The sequence below is a fragment of the Propithecus coquereli genome, unplaced genomic scaffold (assembly GCF_000956105.1).
Source record: "Propithecus coquereli isolate 6110/MARCELLA unplaced genomic scaffold, Pcoq_1.0 Scaffold177, whole genome shotgun sequence".
Lineage (NCBI taxonomy): Eukaryota > Metazoa > Chordata > Mammalia > Primates > Indriidae > Propithecus > Propithecus coquereli.
The window spans coordinates 2895172-2911773 of record NW_012142412.1 but is presented as its reverse complement, the minus strand read 5'-3'; the positions used below and the strand labels follow the sequence as shown (position 1 = coordinate 2911773).

Genomic DNA, 16602 nt, shown 5'->3' with positions numbered 1-16602 from the left:
CATATTATTCTAATTGTTAGCACCGCCATAAAAATACCACTCATCTGACCGAACAGTGGTGAAAAATATCATCAGTGTGCTGTTTTCACAACGGCTCAGGGCACTTCAGTGCATATAGGAGAAAATCCAAACTCCTTAGTTGGACATACAAAATTCTTGTGTACGCAATAATTAAGTGTGGGCAGAGGCCTTGCTGCACCACCGCCTTTGCTGAGTGAGGTCAGCCCTCTCTCATTTCGTATAATAGTGTCCATTTTCTGCTAATTTTTTCCTATATCAGAAAATGCATTTGGAACAGCAATTATTATACTATTGCTACTTTAACATTTATTTTCAAATAATTTTCAAATATCATGCCTCCTTTTAAAAACAGTTTGAGGCAAGTTTTAGTAAAAGAGTCATATAGAGAAAAAAATATATTGGAGAACTACTTAAACATGAGATTAAAATTCAAAACCTGTGTAATGGATCAGGATGATGGTGATTTAGCATCTAATTAGCAGTGAATATTTAGTGAGTCCTTACTGTGCGCTGTGCGCTACAGGTGCTCTCTTATTTAATCCCTAAAAATAAAAAAAAAGTGCTTGTCCTTATTTTTTAGATGAGGAAACTTTGTAAGATCTTTTTACTAGGAAATGATAGATGGGGAAGGGGAAGGGGGAATGGGGCGGGAGAGGAAGGGAAGAGAGATAGATAAGTAATACCAGAAACTTCGGCTAATTTTGCTCCGATCGTACGGGCCGTTAGGGTGGACTGTGTAAGGCGGCTCCGCATTTTCTACCACAGCGATGTCCTTCGTCTGTTTTTCTGCTACTGCAGCGTTTACTTTCGGGACTTTCTGTCTCTTGGCCTGCCCATTATTATCCTCTTTGAATTATTGTAAACTATCTATGGGACATTAAAATAATTGAATGAACATTGTACCAAGAAATCTGAATGTCACATCTATCCTTTTAAAGGCGTCCATGAACATGTTACTTCTTTTTGCCTCCTTACATACTGCGTCAGTTCGTACTCCCACCAGCAATGTGTGACGGGCCTGCTTTCCTGACCCACACAGAAATACGGTGGCGGTAAATTGTTTGCTTATTGGATAGAGTATTCCATTGTTGTTTTGCTTTGCATTTCTTTAAAGCAAAGTATCTCATATATTTATTGGGCATTTAAATTTCTTTTCCTGTGAACTTGCCTGTTCATCTGCTGCCCATTTTTCTATTGGTCTATTCATATAAGTTCTTGGTGGGTTAAGGAGATTGGCCAGTTTATTATGTGTTATGACACTTTCCATACAGTTTTCCCTATGGCTTCTTGCTTTTATGTCTTATGTCAAGAATTTTCCACATGCTGGATGAAGATTTTTTTTAATTACCCATATTTCTCTTGTAGCATTATATTATTTTTATTTTTTGTGCTTAAATCTTTTTTAATAGCTTTATTGAGGTATAATTGAGTACGATTAAATCTTTAGTTGATCTAGATTATTTTTTATTGTGGGATAAGAACTCAGCTTTGCCTATTTTCCAAACAGCCAGCCATGTGGATGGACAGCATTCGTTACATTGTATTTTGGCATTGCATTCGGTCCAGCTGATCTCTGCTTTTCCAGTTACAAACGGTTTTCATATCTATTAGGGCCAATATTCCTTCATTACGGTTCCATTGACCACAGTTTTAATATCTATTAGGGCAAAAATCCCTTCATTACTTTGTGTTATTTTGTCAAGTTATAAAAAAGAATCCACTAGTGTTTTAGTGTTATTTAGTAAAATGTAGTATTTTACTAGGATTGGGATTGTACTGAATTTAAAGATTTTTGAGAGAAAATTGATATTTTAAAAATTGAGTTTTTCTAAGTAAAAGATTTCACTTTTTATTTAAGTATAATGTCCCTCAGGAGTTTGTTTTCTTCGTGTGACTGTTGCACATTTCTTACCTCTACACCCTCCCCACCCCATGTACCATACAGAGCCTGGCCATCAGCAGGTGGTCATTAGACAGCCCTAGGGGCCGGGCGCTGCCGCTCTGCCGTCCCACCACAGTCCCGATGCACGCGAAGTTCACGGCCACGCTTGCGCGGAGGTGGCTGGGTGGGGGCTCCGCGGAGAAAGGCACAGGCAGAGTGAAAGCTGGAGGTCCCTCAGGGAGTAATTTTATCTTTTTTATTACTATCGTAAGAATGTTTTCTTCCACTTTTTTCAAATGGGCTAGGAAAACTTTTGGTACCTTTTTAATATTATTTTGTAGCCAGTATATTTCATTGATTCTCTTAGGTTTGCTAAGATTTTAGATATACAAGCATATCTTCAACTTTTACATTTTGGGGCAGATTTTCTTCTGTAACAAAGAGCTCTTTCCTCCCTCACCAGTAGAGGCTCTTGAGTTACCTTCAAATGTAGTTCCTACTGAAAAGGCAGAACACATGCTTAATTTTTTTCTCTTTCTTCGTTTCCCCCTCTGCTGTCCTCTGCTCCAGTGAAGCCATTTGGCAGAGCTGTTCTCAGTTAGCAGAAGTCATTCTGGTTAGAAAGCCTATGCTGATCCATTGTGACTGCCAGTTTGGCCAGATTTATAGCTTACGATCCATGCAGAAGAATGGAAAGGAGATTTTTCTTAGAATAATTGACAGAGCCATTTTAATCTTGTGAAATGTCCAGACCCTTCAGGGCACTTCAGTGCATATAGGAGAAAATCCAAACTCCTTAGTTGGACATACAAAATTCTCTTCTTGTCTACTTGTTTTCATGCTTCATCCATTCCACCTCCCCCGGCCACTTGTGGGTAACATGGTAGCAGTAATAACAGCAAACTTTGAGTCTTATGGGATAGATTTTTGCTAAATGCTTTGCATACACATATTTCCAACAGCCTTTTGAAATAGGTATTTGTTGATGCATGTTTTTTTAAATCAACAACTCAAGGACAATTTTCTATGTACAGGATTACTTAGGTTTTTAAAGTTAGTGTTCTATTTACTAAAGTTACAAATTAAGAAACCTGGTTCTTCTTTACATTTAATTCAGTTTACAAAAGCATAATATTTTTAAATCTAGCAAATTTTAACACTGTCTTCTAAGGGAAGTTTAGTTAATGTTTGAGTCCATTTACAAACAAACTCCTACAAACATTTTTAATTGCATTTATAAGTTTAATATATCTAATTTCCTTTAAACGTATCAGTTTTTCGATTAAAAAAACCTCCCTAGTTCTAGAATGACATAAATCTAATTAATTCAAACTTAAGAACATACAGAACCTTAAGTCTTTTAAATGTTTCAGTACTATTTGTAAGTTTAAAATCTAAAGTTAAAATCAATGGTTCATTTGTATATTTTAAGTTGGCATGAAAAGGCCAAGTTGACCACATTCTCCAAAATATAAATATGTAAAACATATATTTATATTATGATACTAAACACAGATTCTTTAATGGAAAAAAATACAGAATTAATCATGTGTTTGATTCTCTTAAACGTTTCCTTAGTTCTAGATTTTCAGGAATAAAAAGGTGTTTTTTCAGGTAAATTTTGGGGGTATCATCTCAGTCAGTTGAGATATGAGCTCGGAGTGAAGCTGAGTCTCTGTGTCCCCAACGGTCAGGCTGCGCTGCCTTCTGTCACGTCCAGGCCGGTGCCGTTGCAGGAACCCTTGGATTCTGGTTGCGTACTACCTAATTCTCCCTCCTCCACAAGGAGGTCTGCGTCTTCCCAGCCGGGAGGGTTGGATTTTGCATTTCTTTGGTCTTTCCCTTTCCCTTTTACTTTTAGAGATCTTTGAGCCTGATCCTCTGCTCTTTCCCTTTGTTTCTTATTTGGTAGGGCCCTGATTCTTACATTAAATGGCATTTATTTTAATTTTGAATAGTTTTCATAGTCATTCTGCCATCAGTATTATTATTAGTAGCTTATAGATGAGAAAACTTGAACTTCAAAGTTCAGTTCCTGCCCAAGGACAGACAGCTGGTAAATGACAGGCCTCTCAGTTGACCCCAGGCCTGATTGCAAAGCCACAGCTGTGCGTTATACCAAATGGCTGCTGCTACTCACAGGTCTCTTTCACATTAATGTGCCTTTGGGTATGCTTCTCCTCCAGTGCCCCTCACAGTTCTCCAGGTACCTGTGTCCTTACCTATTATTAGTTCTCAGGACTTGGCTTAAGCGTCACCACCCTCCTGAAGTCTCTCTCGGCCAGTCCCCAGCCTCCCCAGACCTGTAGGAGTTGACAACCTGTATTTCACGTCTGAACCATCCTGTCCTCACACTTCCAGTGCCTGAGCACGCATATCGGTTTGTATGTTGCTATTAGACAGAGAAAGTTCCCGTGACAGTGGCCATGTCTCTGCCTCCCTAGTACCTGATACAGTGCCTGGCATATAGTAGACATGCAATCAATATTTTTTATGAAATAAGTGAAGTTCTAATGTATGTTTTAGATAATAAAAACCTACTGTGTACAAAAGGTCAGCACAAGGCAGTTTTGGGGGGTGACAAAACCGTTCTATATCCTGATTGCGCGTACACACACACACACACACACACACATACACACACACGCACACACGAGCACATCAATTTTATTGTAGGTTAGTGTCTTTTTGAGGGTTTGAGTGGGTTTTCACTTTTATTTGTTTGTGTAATATAAACTGATGTTACACACACCCAACAGTTTTCACGTGTGTATGTGAACTGACATGCTAGGAAATACGAAGTACAGGTTTTAAAAATTGACATTATTTCACAAAGATCTATTGAATTTGCATAGCATTAAATAGATTTATAGTGAGAGATATGTTTAAATAGTTGTCTCCCTTCTGTTTCCCTACCTTTCAAATTTAATCTGCTGAAAAAAGTCAAGCCTGTGAAGCTAACTACAATAAGTTTTTCGAACGTTATTTTATTATGATAGCTATTATATAATTTAGAAAAGCAAACTGTATTTCTTTTAATCACCTTATGGAAGGCTATAATGTATTTGAATTGTATATTCTTCAGGCTAATGTTACCTTAAACAGAAATAGAGTCGTATTTACAATCAGTAATTTTGTGAGAATATTTTAAAACTCAGTTGGACTTAATATTTGATCCGAAGGGAATAACTCTTCCCCAGAATAATAGAATAATTTTTGTGACAGCAGCCCCCTACCATTTCTTACTGAAAACTCTTAGAACAGTCAAAGTACATACATTCTGTTATTGAAACTTAAAAGTAGAAAGAATGCTGCTCACAGAGCACTTAGAGCATTTTGCTGTAATTACACGTCTCTTGGGTGCAGAGAGCAGTTGAAGCTCTGAGACCATTTATCAGCACATCTTGTAGGTGAGCGTGGCCTCCACCAGGTGGCGACAGAGACCTGAGCAAGATCAAGGATGGACAAGCTGAAGGCGTAGGAGGGACACTCTCCCTGCCCTTTTAGGGACCACTGGAGTATTCTTTGTTAGCTTTTTTCTTTTCTTTTAAGAAAAAAATGTTACTTAAGAAAAATATAATGAACATTTTCACCTTTATTCTAAAATGTATCAAGTTATATTTCTTTTTTTGGAGCATATTATTCTAATTGTTAGCACCGCCATAAAAATACCACTCATCTGACCGAACAGTGGTGAAAAATATCATCAGTGTGCTGTTTTCACAACGGCAACCCCCGTCACATCTGACAGCAGTTGTGGACGTAGGGCTGTAAGTCTTGTCTTCATTTCCACTCCTGTGTTTTCAGGGGGAGGAAGGGGACACAGAATTTTAGGCATGAAGCTATGGTAGGAGCGAAAGCATCATGTCTGTTGAAAAGCAGCCCAGAATGAAAGCGTGGATGATAAATATTAATTCTGCCCATATATAGCTGTCTCTTTTGACATCAATTATGCTTGAATCTTTTAGTTACAGTGAATTGCTCAGGGTGAAAGGAGATATTTAAACCAAATAAAGATCAAGCGTAGCAGTATTTGTGTGTGTGTGTGTGTGTGTGTATGTATGTATCTGTGTAGTAGTTAAGTAGTTCGAGCTACCTCTAAAAAGAAATTGTACCAAAATGTTGAATGCTTTGGATCTACTTTTGTGGGAAAAAGTAGAGAATATTTAGTAGTGTATGAAAATATGGCTGGTGATAGCATTTGGCCTTCTTATAAGGTGTACATACACAGTGTCTCTTGAGTTTAGTGAAAGTTGAATAGTCGATCTTCAAAAAGGAATCACCTGTATAATGAAGTCAGGTAGATTTTTCCTGTTAATGTCAGCATGACAGCAGTCAGATCCCCAGGCACAGAGTCCCTGGGTCCTGGCCCTGCTGTGGGAGTTGAGCCTCTGCCCTTCCACTTGGGAAACACGAGCATGTCCCTGCGCTGACAGGAGAGTCCCAGGGAGCAGGGGCTGCTGCTCAGGGGTCCCTGTGGCCTCCTCCCTCTCCTGCCCTCTCCGTCCCGCCTGCCTCTGCTCTCCTTGTTTCTCCTCTGGTCCTCTGCAGTGTGTGCCTACCCTGACCTGCCCCCGCCCCTCCCCGCTACCCTCGCTCCTCTCCCTCTCTCTTCCCTTCTTTCCACCCCTTCTCCTTCCTCCTCCACAGTGTTGCCCTGAGGGCCCCCAGGACCATCTCTGAAGTGTCAGCAATGCATGCACATTGATCACTGGGAATTTCTGAGAATTTTACACTATTCAGAGGTGTTAGGTCGATGATGGGAGTAACTTGTATATGGCACTATCCAACGGTGTTACCAGTCACCCAATATTTAGGGAAGATAGATGTTGATGCTGGTCTCGTGAGTCACGTATTAGCTACACGTGGTGTGCTCCCTGGCCACAGATCGCTGTAGAACGTAGGAGTGAACTGACACTGTCTGACATTAAGCAAACCCTGCCACTGCAGTCTGGGCCTGGTTTGTGTGATACCCTTATCCCACTGTGTAGGGCCTCCTAGCCTAACTTGCTTTACCATCCTTAAAATTTGGAGGAATTGATTTTTTTAAGCACCCATAAATCAGAGGCTTTTTCTTATATCTCCGTCTACTGCCTTCTTCCATCCTTACGAAAATCTTTGTCAGGGCAAAGAGGCCATATCCTCTGTATGTTTTTGTGCATTTGAGGTACTTGCACATTCCTCTCATACAGTAGTTCCTAAAGAGGGGTCGTCATTTAGGAGTTAATTAGGTACAATGTCATTTTGTCTATACTGGTTTCTTCCCCCAAAACCCTGCTACATCTAGTTTCTTAGCTGCGTGGATCGTGGATATTTATATCCATTATGTTTCTGATGTGTTTATATGGACATCGTCATTACTCTAATTCGTATGGATTATGTATGAATGAACGGACATTTTGTCAACAACTTCCTAGTAAGTCTATTCCTGTTTTAGGTAGGGGAAGGAATATAAAAGAAGTAATGAGGTTATGGTCTACTTGGGGGAAAGGGGAATGTATTACAGACTATCATGGAGGAACTTGAAGATGCTACTTTTTGGACATTTTGAACAGTCACAGATTCTTTTCCCAGTGTGCATTTTAGCCTCTTGCCCATTCAATAAATGGAACATGTTAAATTTTTCTTTTAATTATAAAATTATAAATAGATGCATAGAATATTAAGCACTCTTCCTTAGAGAAATTTCTGTGTTTACTGGAACATAAAGTAGCATTAAGTATAAGGTAAATACTTTTCTTGAAAAGTTGTATCTCCCAAGTGTGTGTTACACATACCTTTACATTTTGTTTCGTGCCTGAAATTACCATCTTAGTCTCTCCGTTACTTCTCGATTATTAAATTCTTTAATGTTTAGATCCTAAGAAATATATGCCTTATATCCATAATCCCACATTTTACTATGTGTCTAGTTAAGTCTTTGCTGATTTGTGCCTTTTATGTTGAAGGATTTCAGAACGAAACTCTGTGGATGTTACAACATAGGGATGGTCTGTGCCACGGCAATGCTTTCCCCAGAGATGTTCCACTTTCTCTTAGTCCTCTTTCTTCCCCGCCTTCTTCCTTCCACCCACCTCTAATGTGGTTTTTGACCTCTTCCCATGGCGTTGGTCCTTTATTAAACCCTCTTGCTGCCGTCCCTAGCTTCTCTTCCTCACCCTGACGGTGTAACTAAAGCCAGCCCAGTGACTCTGTGTATCGAAGGAGAAGAGACAGGGCCGGCACAGGGCCACTCGTCCCGACCGAGGGATGGAGCACTGTTCCAAATGTTTTGCTTTCATGTTTTCAGTAAAAAATAGGTTTAGAATGGGAAAATTTGAGTAAATATTGATAAGAGGAACTTAAAGCCAATGTGACCAAGATGTGACTTAAGAGACCAGACACAGTCAGTGTGTCCTGGAACATCTCATTGGACCAGGTGAACTTGTAGATGAGATTCCTGTGAGTGTCGGTCATCTTTGAGACGCCGTGGAACCCAGCAAGTGCTTGAAGGTGTGCCGTATGTCCTAGGTGCGTAGCAGGATGCGCCGTCTAGGTCTGCCCAAGTGCGCTCTGTGATGTTCACATGACAAAATCACCTCGTGACTCGTTCCTCAGAACGTGTCCCTGTCGTTACATAATTTATGATTGTGTATAGTATAGAGTAATATTAACTACCAATTGCTAAGTATCTGCTATATGCCAGGAAATATGCTAGACTTTTTTTCATATATTAACTCTTATCCTGACAGCAAATCTGCAAAGTAGATATTGCCGTCTTCATTATAGATGGGAAATCTGAGACTCAGGTTACATGACTTGTCTGAGTTCACACTCAGCTTATTAGTGACAGAGCCAGGATTCACACTCAGGTCGTTTGTTCCTGTGACCGTGCTCTTTCCGCTGTGCCTTAGAGACATACAGCTTAACATTTGGCAGTCACTGTCCATGCAAAAGTTCGGCAGTACGTTGTGACTGCCAGACAGCTGACGCATTGTCCACGGCCGCGTTGAGGATAAGGGAAGTCATCTTCCATCTTACTCAGTTGGTTCAAGCCTAGGACAGCGCCCAGATGCTGGGTCACCACGCTTAGAAAGGCCACCATTTCACTTCAGCATCATCCAAAAGTAGCTATAGCTGAGGGTCTGTGGAAGCCAACCCCAAACTGACCATTCCCAGCATGAAGTTGGTGACCACAGGACATAGAAAACTACAGACGGGAATCTGCAAAGTATCTTTGCCTTTCATGTTTGCTTTGCTAAGTCGTCGTCTTGATGTGGTTGTATAAGATATGTTTTGATGACTGTAGTTGGTCTCATTACATTGTTGACATTGAAAATGTGCGAGGACCATGAAGGCACCTTAATGATCATAAGTAATAAAACGTGACTTTTTGCTAACAGAAAAAGGCAGTCCGTGAAACTTGTTTTTAGTAAAACCAACCCATTTTGAGATTTGGGATGTAGACCTAAGGGTAGCTACCCTTTAAAACACCTAATTTCAAGTGACTTGAGTTTTCATGAGTTATGCGTTGACACAGATTGAAACGTTGCAGAAACAGTCCAATCGTCTGCAGCCCGGGCTGAGAAGCACGTGCAGCTCCCGCGGGTGGACTGACGTTCCGGGGGAGCACACGTGCGGCGCAAAGGCAGTGCAGTTAGAAATCTCTTACTTTTGGGTTTGTTTTTTTTTTTAATACTGCCATGGAGAATTTTAAAAGCATTTGAAATTATTTCATGTGAACTAAAAAGTTGGTGGCCTCTGCAGGCTGCCTCAAGCCAGTGAGCGGTGGAGGTGGGGCAGCCCCAAGGCTCAGCGTGACAATCCCTACAGCGAATCCAGTTTTGTCCCTGGAACAGCACATCCTGCAGGCACGAGGGAGCCGCTCTCTGGGCGCCGCAGTTCTTCCCTTTTTAGTGGCCGTGTTTTCCATCAGGTTCCTCCTTGCTAACCTGAAGCAGATGTTCTGACGATTGGCTGTTATTATCTGATGGCAGCCAGTGAATTAGCCAATCAGCTCACTGTGTTCTGCCCTTGGAAAACTGTCAGACAGCGGGGACTAAAAGAAGGTTTGTAAGTTCAGTTTTTCTGTTATATAGGTCTTTAAATCTTCTAGATAATTTGTGTTTGTTGGGATTATTTGCCTACAGGGAAGAAGGAATTCGTGTATTTATGTGGGACCAAATAGATAACTATAATATCTATAGAGTTGATTAAAAAATTTTCAGGGGATACTAAGTAGATTTCAATTTTATTTTCATCACTTGCTTTTAACTTGATGGGCTGAATAAGGTATCTGATATGATTTTAATTTTTTTTTTTTTTTGCATTTAAAGTAGGATCCCTTTAGAATGTTAGCTTTCAGATAGAGAGTACTTTTTCTTTTTTCAGGAATTATACTGTGGGAGATACTTAAGAATAAGAATCTATGTGGGGACCACTTTGAGACCACAGTTGGTTATAAGTCGACTTTTAAATTTGGTGGGCCTGCTGGAAGTTGACAGCAAAAGTTTTACTGACATTTCAAAACCACTGCAGTTGAGGTAGGCTAAAGTGAAAGTAGTATCATGTTAAGATACTGAACTCGTGACCTGCAGGATTGTATGAGGAATAGAAATGAGAATGTCGGCCTTGCATTCTTGGAAAAGCACGAGATAATATGTCTTAACAAAATATGAGAGTCTTGGTTACACAAATGTATGAAACTCACCCATAAGTTTACAAAGTATTCCCACCCACACATTGCCTAGTAAGCTGCTGAGTGTCTGGTGTGTTTTAGTGTCCATCTCTGAAAGATGGATAATCCCACCAGCCGCTAAAATTCTGTGGTATCAAAGTGTGTGCATGAATGAGTGTACACATGCGAAAAGGATGCAGTTATTAAAAATATATCTCTTATACTGGATGCTGTTTCCTTATGTATTCATTTTACTTACGAATTTATTTTCTCTTTAGGTAAAGAGGATGAATATCCAAAGAAACCTTTGGGGCAGCTTCCGCCTGAATTCCAGGGTGGTGGCCTCAGTCACCTGAGCAACGGCCAAAGAAGCGTGGGCAGGCCGAGCCCCCACCTGGGCAGCAGGAGGGAGAGCACGGCGGTGTCGCAGTCCCGGAAGCAGGAGCACTCCCCGCGCCACCAGGGGAGAACGGGCACCCCGGAGCGCGCCAGGCAGCTAAGACGGAGATCGGTGGACGAGGACAGCAAGAAGCTTAAGGAAGAGGCGGATTTTCAAAGAAAACCCCCATCAGGGCCACATGACAGTTCCAGGCAGTATAATCATGCCGCTGCTAACCAAAACAGCAACGCCACTTCCAACGTCAGGAAGGAATTTGTGCCCAAATGGAACAAACCGTCCGATGGCTCAGCTTTGGAGAGAACTGCCAGACACGCCGAAGGTAAGAGCAGACCGGGGCACCCCACGCTCACAGGCGCCCCGGGCCCCGCCGACGGCCGGGTGTCGGTGTCGCACGCGCGGCCGCAGCCCAGGGCCCTGGAGGTGGAGGACGGCAAGCGCGGCTCCACCGCGTCGCAGTACGACAACGTGCCCGGCGACGGCGCGCCCGGCGACGAGGGCGAAGGCGCGGCTGCCGTGGAAGAGGCCCTGGACAGGGCTCGCTCGCACAGTCCCAGGACCGGCGCCCAGGCCGGCAGCCCGCGGAGGCTCGCGGAGCCCGGCGCCAGCCCCGCGAAAGCCCCCAGCAGGTTCGCCTTTCGGGCGCAGCCCCCCGGCTACGCGCGCCCGCCCGCCCACGGCGACGCCCCCAAACACCTCCCCGCCGCCAACAGCTTTGGGTCCCCCCACTTCAGCCCCGGGGCCCCAGGTCGTCCTTCCGGGAGACCCTACGGCTCTACTCTTTCGATCGATCTCTCTCCGGACCGAGCGTTCGGCCGCCCGGCCCCGCTCGTGCTGCCGTCCAGTCGGATAGAAGTGCTTCCGGTGGACGTCGCCGGCGGCGCGCACCCGGGCAGTGCGGGGTCACCAAAGCACACGCAGTTCATCCTTCCTCCGGTGGATTATTTGCCAGACAACCGGAAGTGGTCGGAAGTGACTTACACTTACAGGCCCGAGGTGCACGGGCAGGCGTGGCCTCGGGACGCCGGCCGTGGCGACGTAGCGAGATACGCGGCGTTTCAGCGCGGCCCCTTCCAGGACCACGGCCTCCCCGCCGTCTCGGTGGACAGCCCCGTGCGGTACAGACCGCGCGCGGCGGAAGACGCCGGCCCCCCGGGCTTTCAGTATTCGGGGCCCTCGCCTCCAGCCTACCACTACAGAAACCGGGACGGCCTGTCCATTCAGGAGTCGGTGCTGCTGTGACGATTGATCTGTGCTCGCTGGCGACGAGGGTAGAAACCACAGAAACCCACATCGCTATGTTTGTAATTGCCAAAGCAGTATTTTATACTATTGTGAACAACTTGCACAGCCCTGGTGTCTTGTTAGTGATAAGAATATACGGAAACGTCTTCATTCTCATGTAGATGCTGCTTCAGATGAGCATTTAAAGTACGTCATCACTGACCCTGTTAAAAAGAATTTAACCTGGAAACAGCAATAGCATTTAGGGATGCATGCAAGATGATAATTTATTACTCAGTTCCATTTATATCTTTTTCCAAAACTTGAACATTTTTACTCTATTGGCCCATTCTGTTTCGACTGATGTTACAAAGTACTGAAAAACTATAGATTAGGTATTTTTAAGGCTATGTGTAGTGTGTATGTTTTTTAATAGCTATCATAGGCATCTATGCATACACATTTGAACACAGAACTAAAGAAGTGTTTTTAAAAAACTATTTTTAATCCAGACCCATGGGATAACGTGTTATCCTTCTTTTCCTTAATGTTTCTTTTAGTCCAGTTTTTTTCTTCTCATATTTTAACCTCGGTCTTAAACTGACTAAAGAGTTTCCCTGACTTTATTAATTCAACATCTCACAGAATGCTCATCATTCTCCTTCAGTTGCTACCATTTTCTTTGAATCTGAAAATCAAATATATTGGAGAGAAAGGCTAACCAGCTTAATGGTGCTTAAAAATCGGGGCAGTTAAAGTAAGTTTATGGCCAGAGGTGTGGGGCTCCTCCTATCTGTTTACCAGGCCAGTCTTAGTGCTCTTGTGCGCTTTGTTCTGGTCTGACTCCTGCAGAGCTCAGAGCAGGCTGTCCCCGCCAGATGCCCAGGCGATGCCGGGCACAGCTCTCCAGTGGATGCCGCAGGAAAGCTGCAACATACTGATCATTCAGCACTCGCCCAGGACGCAGCACAAATGCCTTTGAAATTCATTTGGAAGCAGGATTAACAATATGGTTACTTTTCAGTTCTGCCCCAGGGTGGTCGTTTACATGATCCTTTCCTGGCATTCTTTCTTTAGAGAGTGTAGTCAGTGTTCTTAATCGGGCCATTAAATTAGCCATGTAAAATGATAAAAAATGATCCTAATTATTAATAGGAGTCTAGGATTTTGATCTTTTAAAAAAATACAGTGTTACTTTCATGCTTTTGAAAACCTTTTTTTTTTCTTGAAAAAAATTCAGGTTCATGGTTAAAAAAAAAAAATTAGTAATGTCTTTTAAAATATTCTATTACACTACAATCACCAAAACACTGACAAAGTTTTGGGCGCTCTAAGAAAGTATGACTTCATGTTTAATTGGGGAGCTTGTTTTCTACATTACTTGGCTTATATTTGAATACTAGAGAGTAGAAAACCTAACATTGATGGTTCTTCCTGTTGCAAGTTGGAGCTTTACGCTTTCAAGGTACAAAAGTTTGTCTATTAAAATGAAAGTAACATTTGTTTAGCTAGTGAATGTGACAATATTTTTTATGTATATAATGAGTCTAATGTAATTTTAATCAACTTGGTAATGATGTTATTAAATGGCAAAACACATGCAGTGTATTAAAGCTGAACACTACACTGAAGCTCAAACAAAACCCTGGTAAAATAACCAGGCTCTTGATTTAAATCATGTGGAACCTGAGAAATAAATGTATATAAAAATGTAGCTGAGGATATTAATTCTAATTTTTGAACCATGATTCTGTGACTTATAATAAACCAAGCTGTACAATTTAGTTTATGATAGCAGTGTCTGAGCTGCTCTAAAATATATATATCAATGTGGTAAATACTGTAGATTTATATATATATATGCAAAATATATATATACACACACAAGCACTATTTTCTTATGTCATCTATGACATTTTTTATCTGTATACTTTTTTTGATGTGATTATTTTTAACATGCTGAAAGTAATAAGTATATTTTGATTTGTGTCTTTTATGTGCATTTTTTTCATATGGCAAAAATGGCGCATCCCTGATGCGTCTAAAGCTAATCCTCTCCTAATTGGGTATGTGTTGCCTAGTGCTCTTACGTTACTTTATATATATATCACAATTCTATGTTATGTGCTTTATTAATTTCCAGTAAGATTGTATTTAGAACTACATCACCTTTCCCTTTGTTTTATTTAATATGACATTGTTAATAGCAATAAGGCATTAATTATAGTCTTCCCCATTATAAAATGTAGCTCTCTATGTTAGTTTTTTAAGTAGGGAAATTTAATTCAAAATTATTTTGCCACCATACAGTTTTACTCTTTCAAATTTATTTTTTAATAAAAGATAATGAAATAATGATAACATAAAATAACATTGGTAAAGTGGGTCAAAATATATTTATGAAAAACCTATTTGGTAAGGATTTTCTTGGTGTGGAGACTGATTTTACTGTATAACTGTATGTGCATGGTTTTAAGTATTTTGCCAAAATTAAGTCTTGTCTTCATAGCAGTCTTGCGTAACATAATAAGCACTTTGGTATAGTTTTTATTTTTTAATACTTTGAGAAGTTAAAGTAGACCCACGGTTTCAAGGAGTTTTAAAACTTTGACTCTTTCGGATGTTTATGTTTTTTAACAGGATTTTTAAAAAAATGAGAAGCTTTTTAAAGCTGGGAGCTATATATGAATTCAGGTATCAAAGTATTGATGATAAAATGTTTCTTGAAAGAATGAAAAGAAACTCAGTTGATGTAATGTTTCTGGAGAAGAAAACTAGATATTTCCAGAGTGCGATTGTTTTAACTTTTTCCGTTTTTAAAAAGATTCTAATACTAAATTTTGTCATGTTCAGTGTAGCTTTAAAGTAGACTTTCATTGTTCTAGTCACTTCACGTGTCTCCCTCGGGTCCCACTATAGTGCAAGCACAAACCAGTACCTGGTCAGTACTTTCTTGAGATCCCTTTTCTTTTCCCTTTCATGATTAGAGAAAAACATGACATGTCTACAAATTGGGATTTTATTCTGAGGACCTATAGCTTTATCTTCTGGATTTAAGATTATGCTCAGTTATCTTTTGGAATCACACCTTGATTTTAATATACACCCGATTGTGGGTTATTAAGATTATGGTTTTGGGATTTGTTTTTGGTTTTTTGGCCTTTTATTTTAAACTGTTCTTTAATGGATTTTAAATGTTTATATCTTATATGACACGAATGCTCAGTGACCCGGTGGATTTAATGAGCCAGACTTTACTTTTAAGATGACTCAAGATATTGAGACTAGAAGAAAGGAATCCGATTAACATTTATTTATGCATTTTACTTTCAGAAGGATGCTCAAGTTATCCATAAATCTAACTGCTCCCATTTTATAGATGAGAAAACTGGTAAATAAAGGAACTAATTTAAGATTTCATAAAAATGGATCTCAACCCTTGCTGGGGTAATTTAGAATTATCTGGTATTCTTTAGAATTCTTTAGACTTATCTGGTGAACTTTTAAAATTTTTTCTGCATGGCTCTCACACCAGGCCACTTAACTCAGAGTATCTAGGATGGAACCCAGGCATCAGATAATTGTATTTTGCCCCCATAATTTAAAGTTCAGTCGTTAAGCTCTTTTTTAAAAAAAAATCCTCCTAAAGTTGATTGTCTTTGTATTCCTACTAGGAGATATCTCAAAAATTCTTAACAGATCAAGAGTTTTAGAGTTTAGCAACTCTGATGTCAGGAAAAATTCCACTGGGAAAATTAACCTTACCAGCCATCTCTGTAAGTTTTGGTGCACTGCTGACAGCCATGGACAGAAGTGGCACCACCTGGGAGGTGACGGGACCCCTACTCTTTCCCTCATGTGCTGCTCACAGTGGTCCTTCAGGATAGGGAGCACCTCAGTAGGATTTCCGTCTTCCTAGACAGCCTCTGCCATTCATTTCCTTAAGTGACATGCTTAAAAGGGCCCAGTTGTTCGAAAGCCTAAGAACATTTTCAGTACATGAAGAGCTGAGAAAATCCTGAGTGGCCTGCTCCTTCATTTGATAGCATTTTATTGAGCATCTACAATGTCCTAGGCAGGACCGTGCTGGGTTCACGCGTCAGGATGGGGGCGTTTTGTAATCTGTGCGTCTCCATTCAGTGTGGAGACACGCACAGGCTGCTTGTGGGCACGTGATAGGGCTATGCCTGTAGTATAGAAAGGCCAGGAGTGAGCCCAGCTCAAGAAGCTGGGGCAGCCGTGTGGGGCTGTTGCCTCAGCTGAGCCGGAACGGACTCGTGGTAGGTAGACGAAGGCAGAGGGCAGAGGGCCACTTCAGAGGGGACAGAAGCAGGAGTAGCTGCAGGGCGTGTGGGAGGAAATGTGCCCCTCTGATGTGAGTGGAGGGTGGGGGTGGAGGGGGTGAGAGGTTCCATGGAGACC

The 16602-nt window shown here is 41.3% G+C and overlaps 1 protein-coding gene across 1 annotated transcript in view; it reads left to right on the top strand.

Moving 5' to 3' along the window:
- USP6NL (USP6 N-terminal like) overlaps window positions 1–13351 on the top strand; it is a 177477-nt gene extending 164126 nt beyond the window's left edge. The window contains exon 10 of the mRNA XM_012642178.1: window positions 10838–13351. Coding sequence (XP_012497632.1) covers window positions 10838–12198 — 1361 coding nt within the window. The 3' untranslated portion in view covers window positions 12199–13351. The remainder of the gene's footprint in view (window positions 1–10837) is intronic.
- The last annotated feature ends 3251 nt before the right edge of the window (window positions 13352–16602 follow it).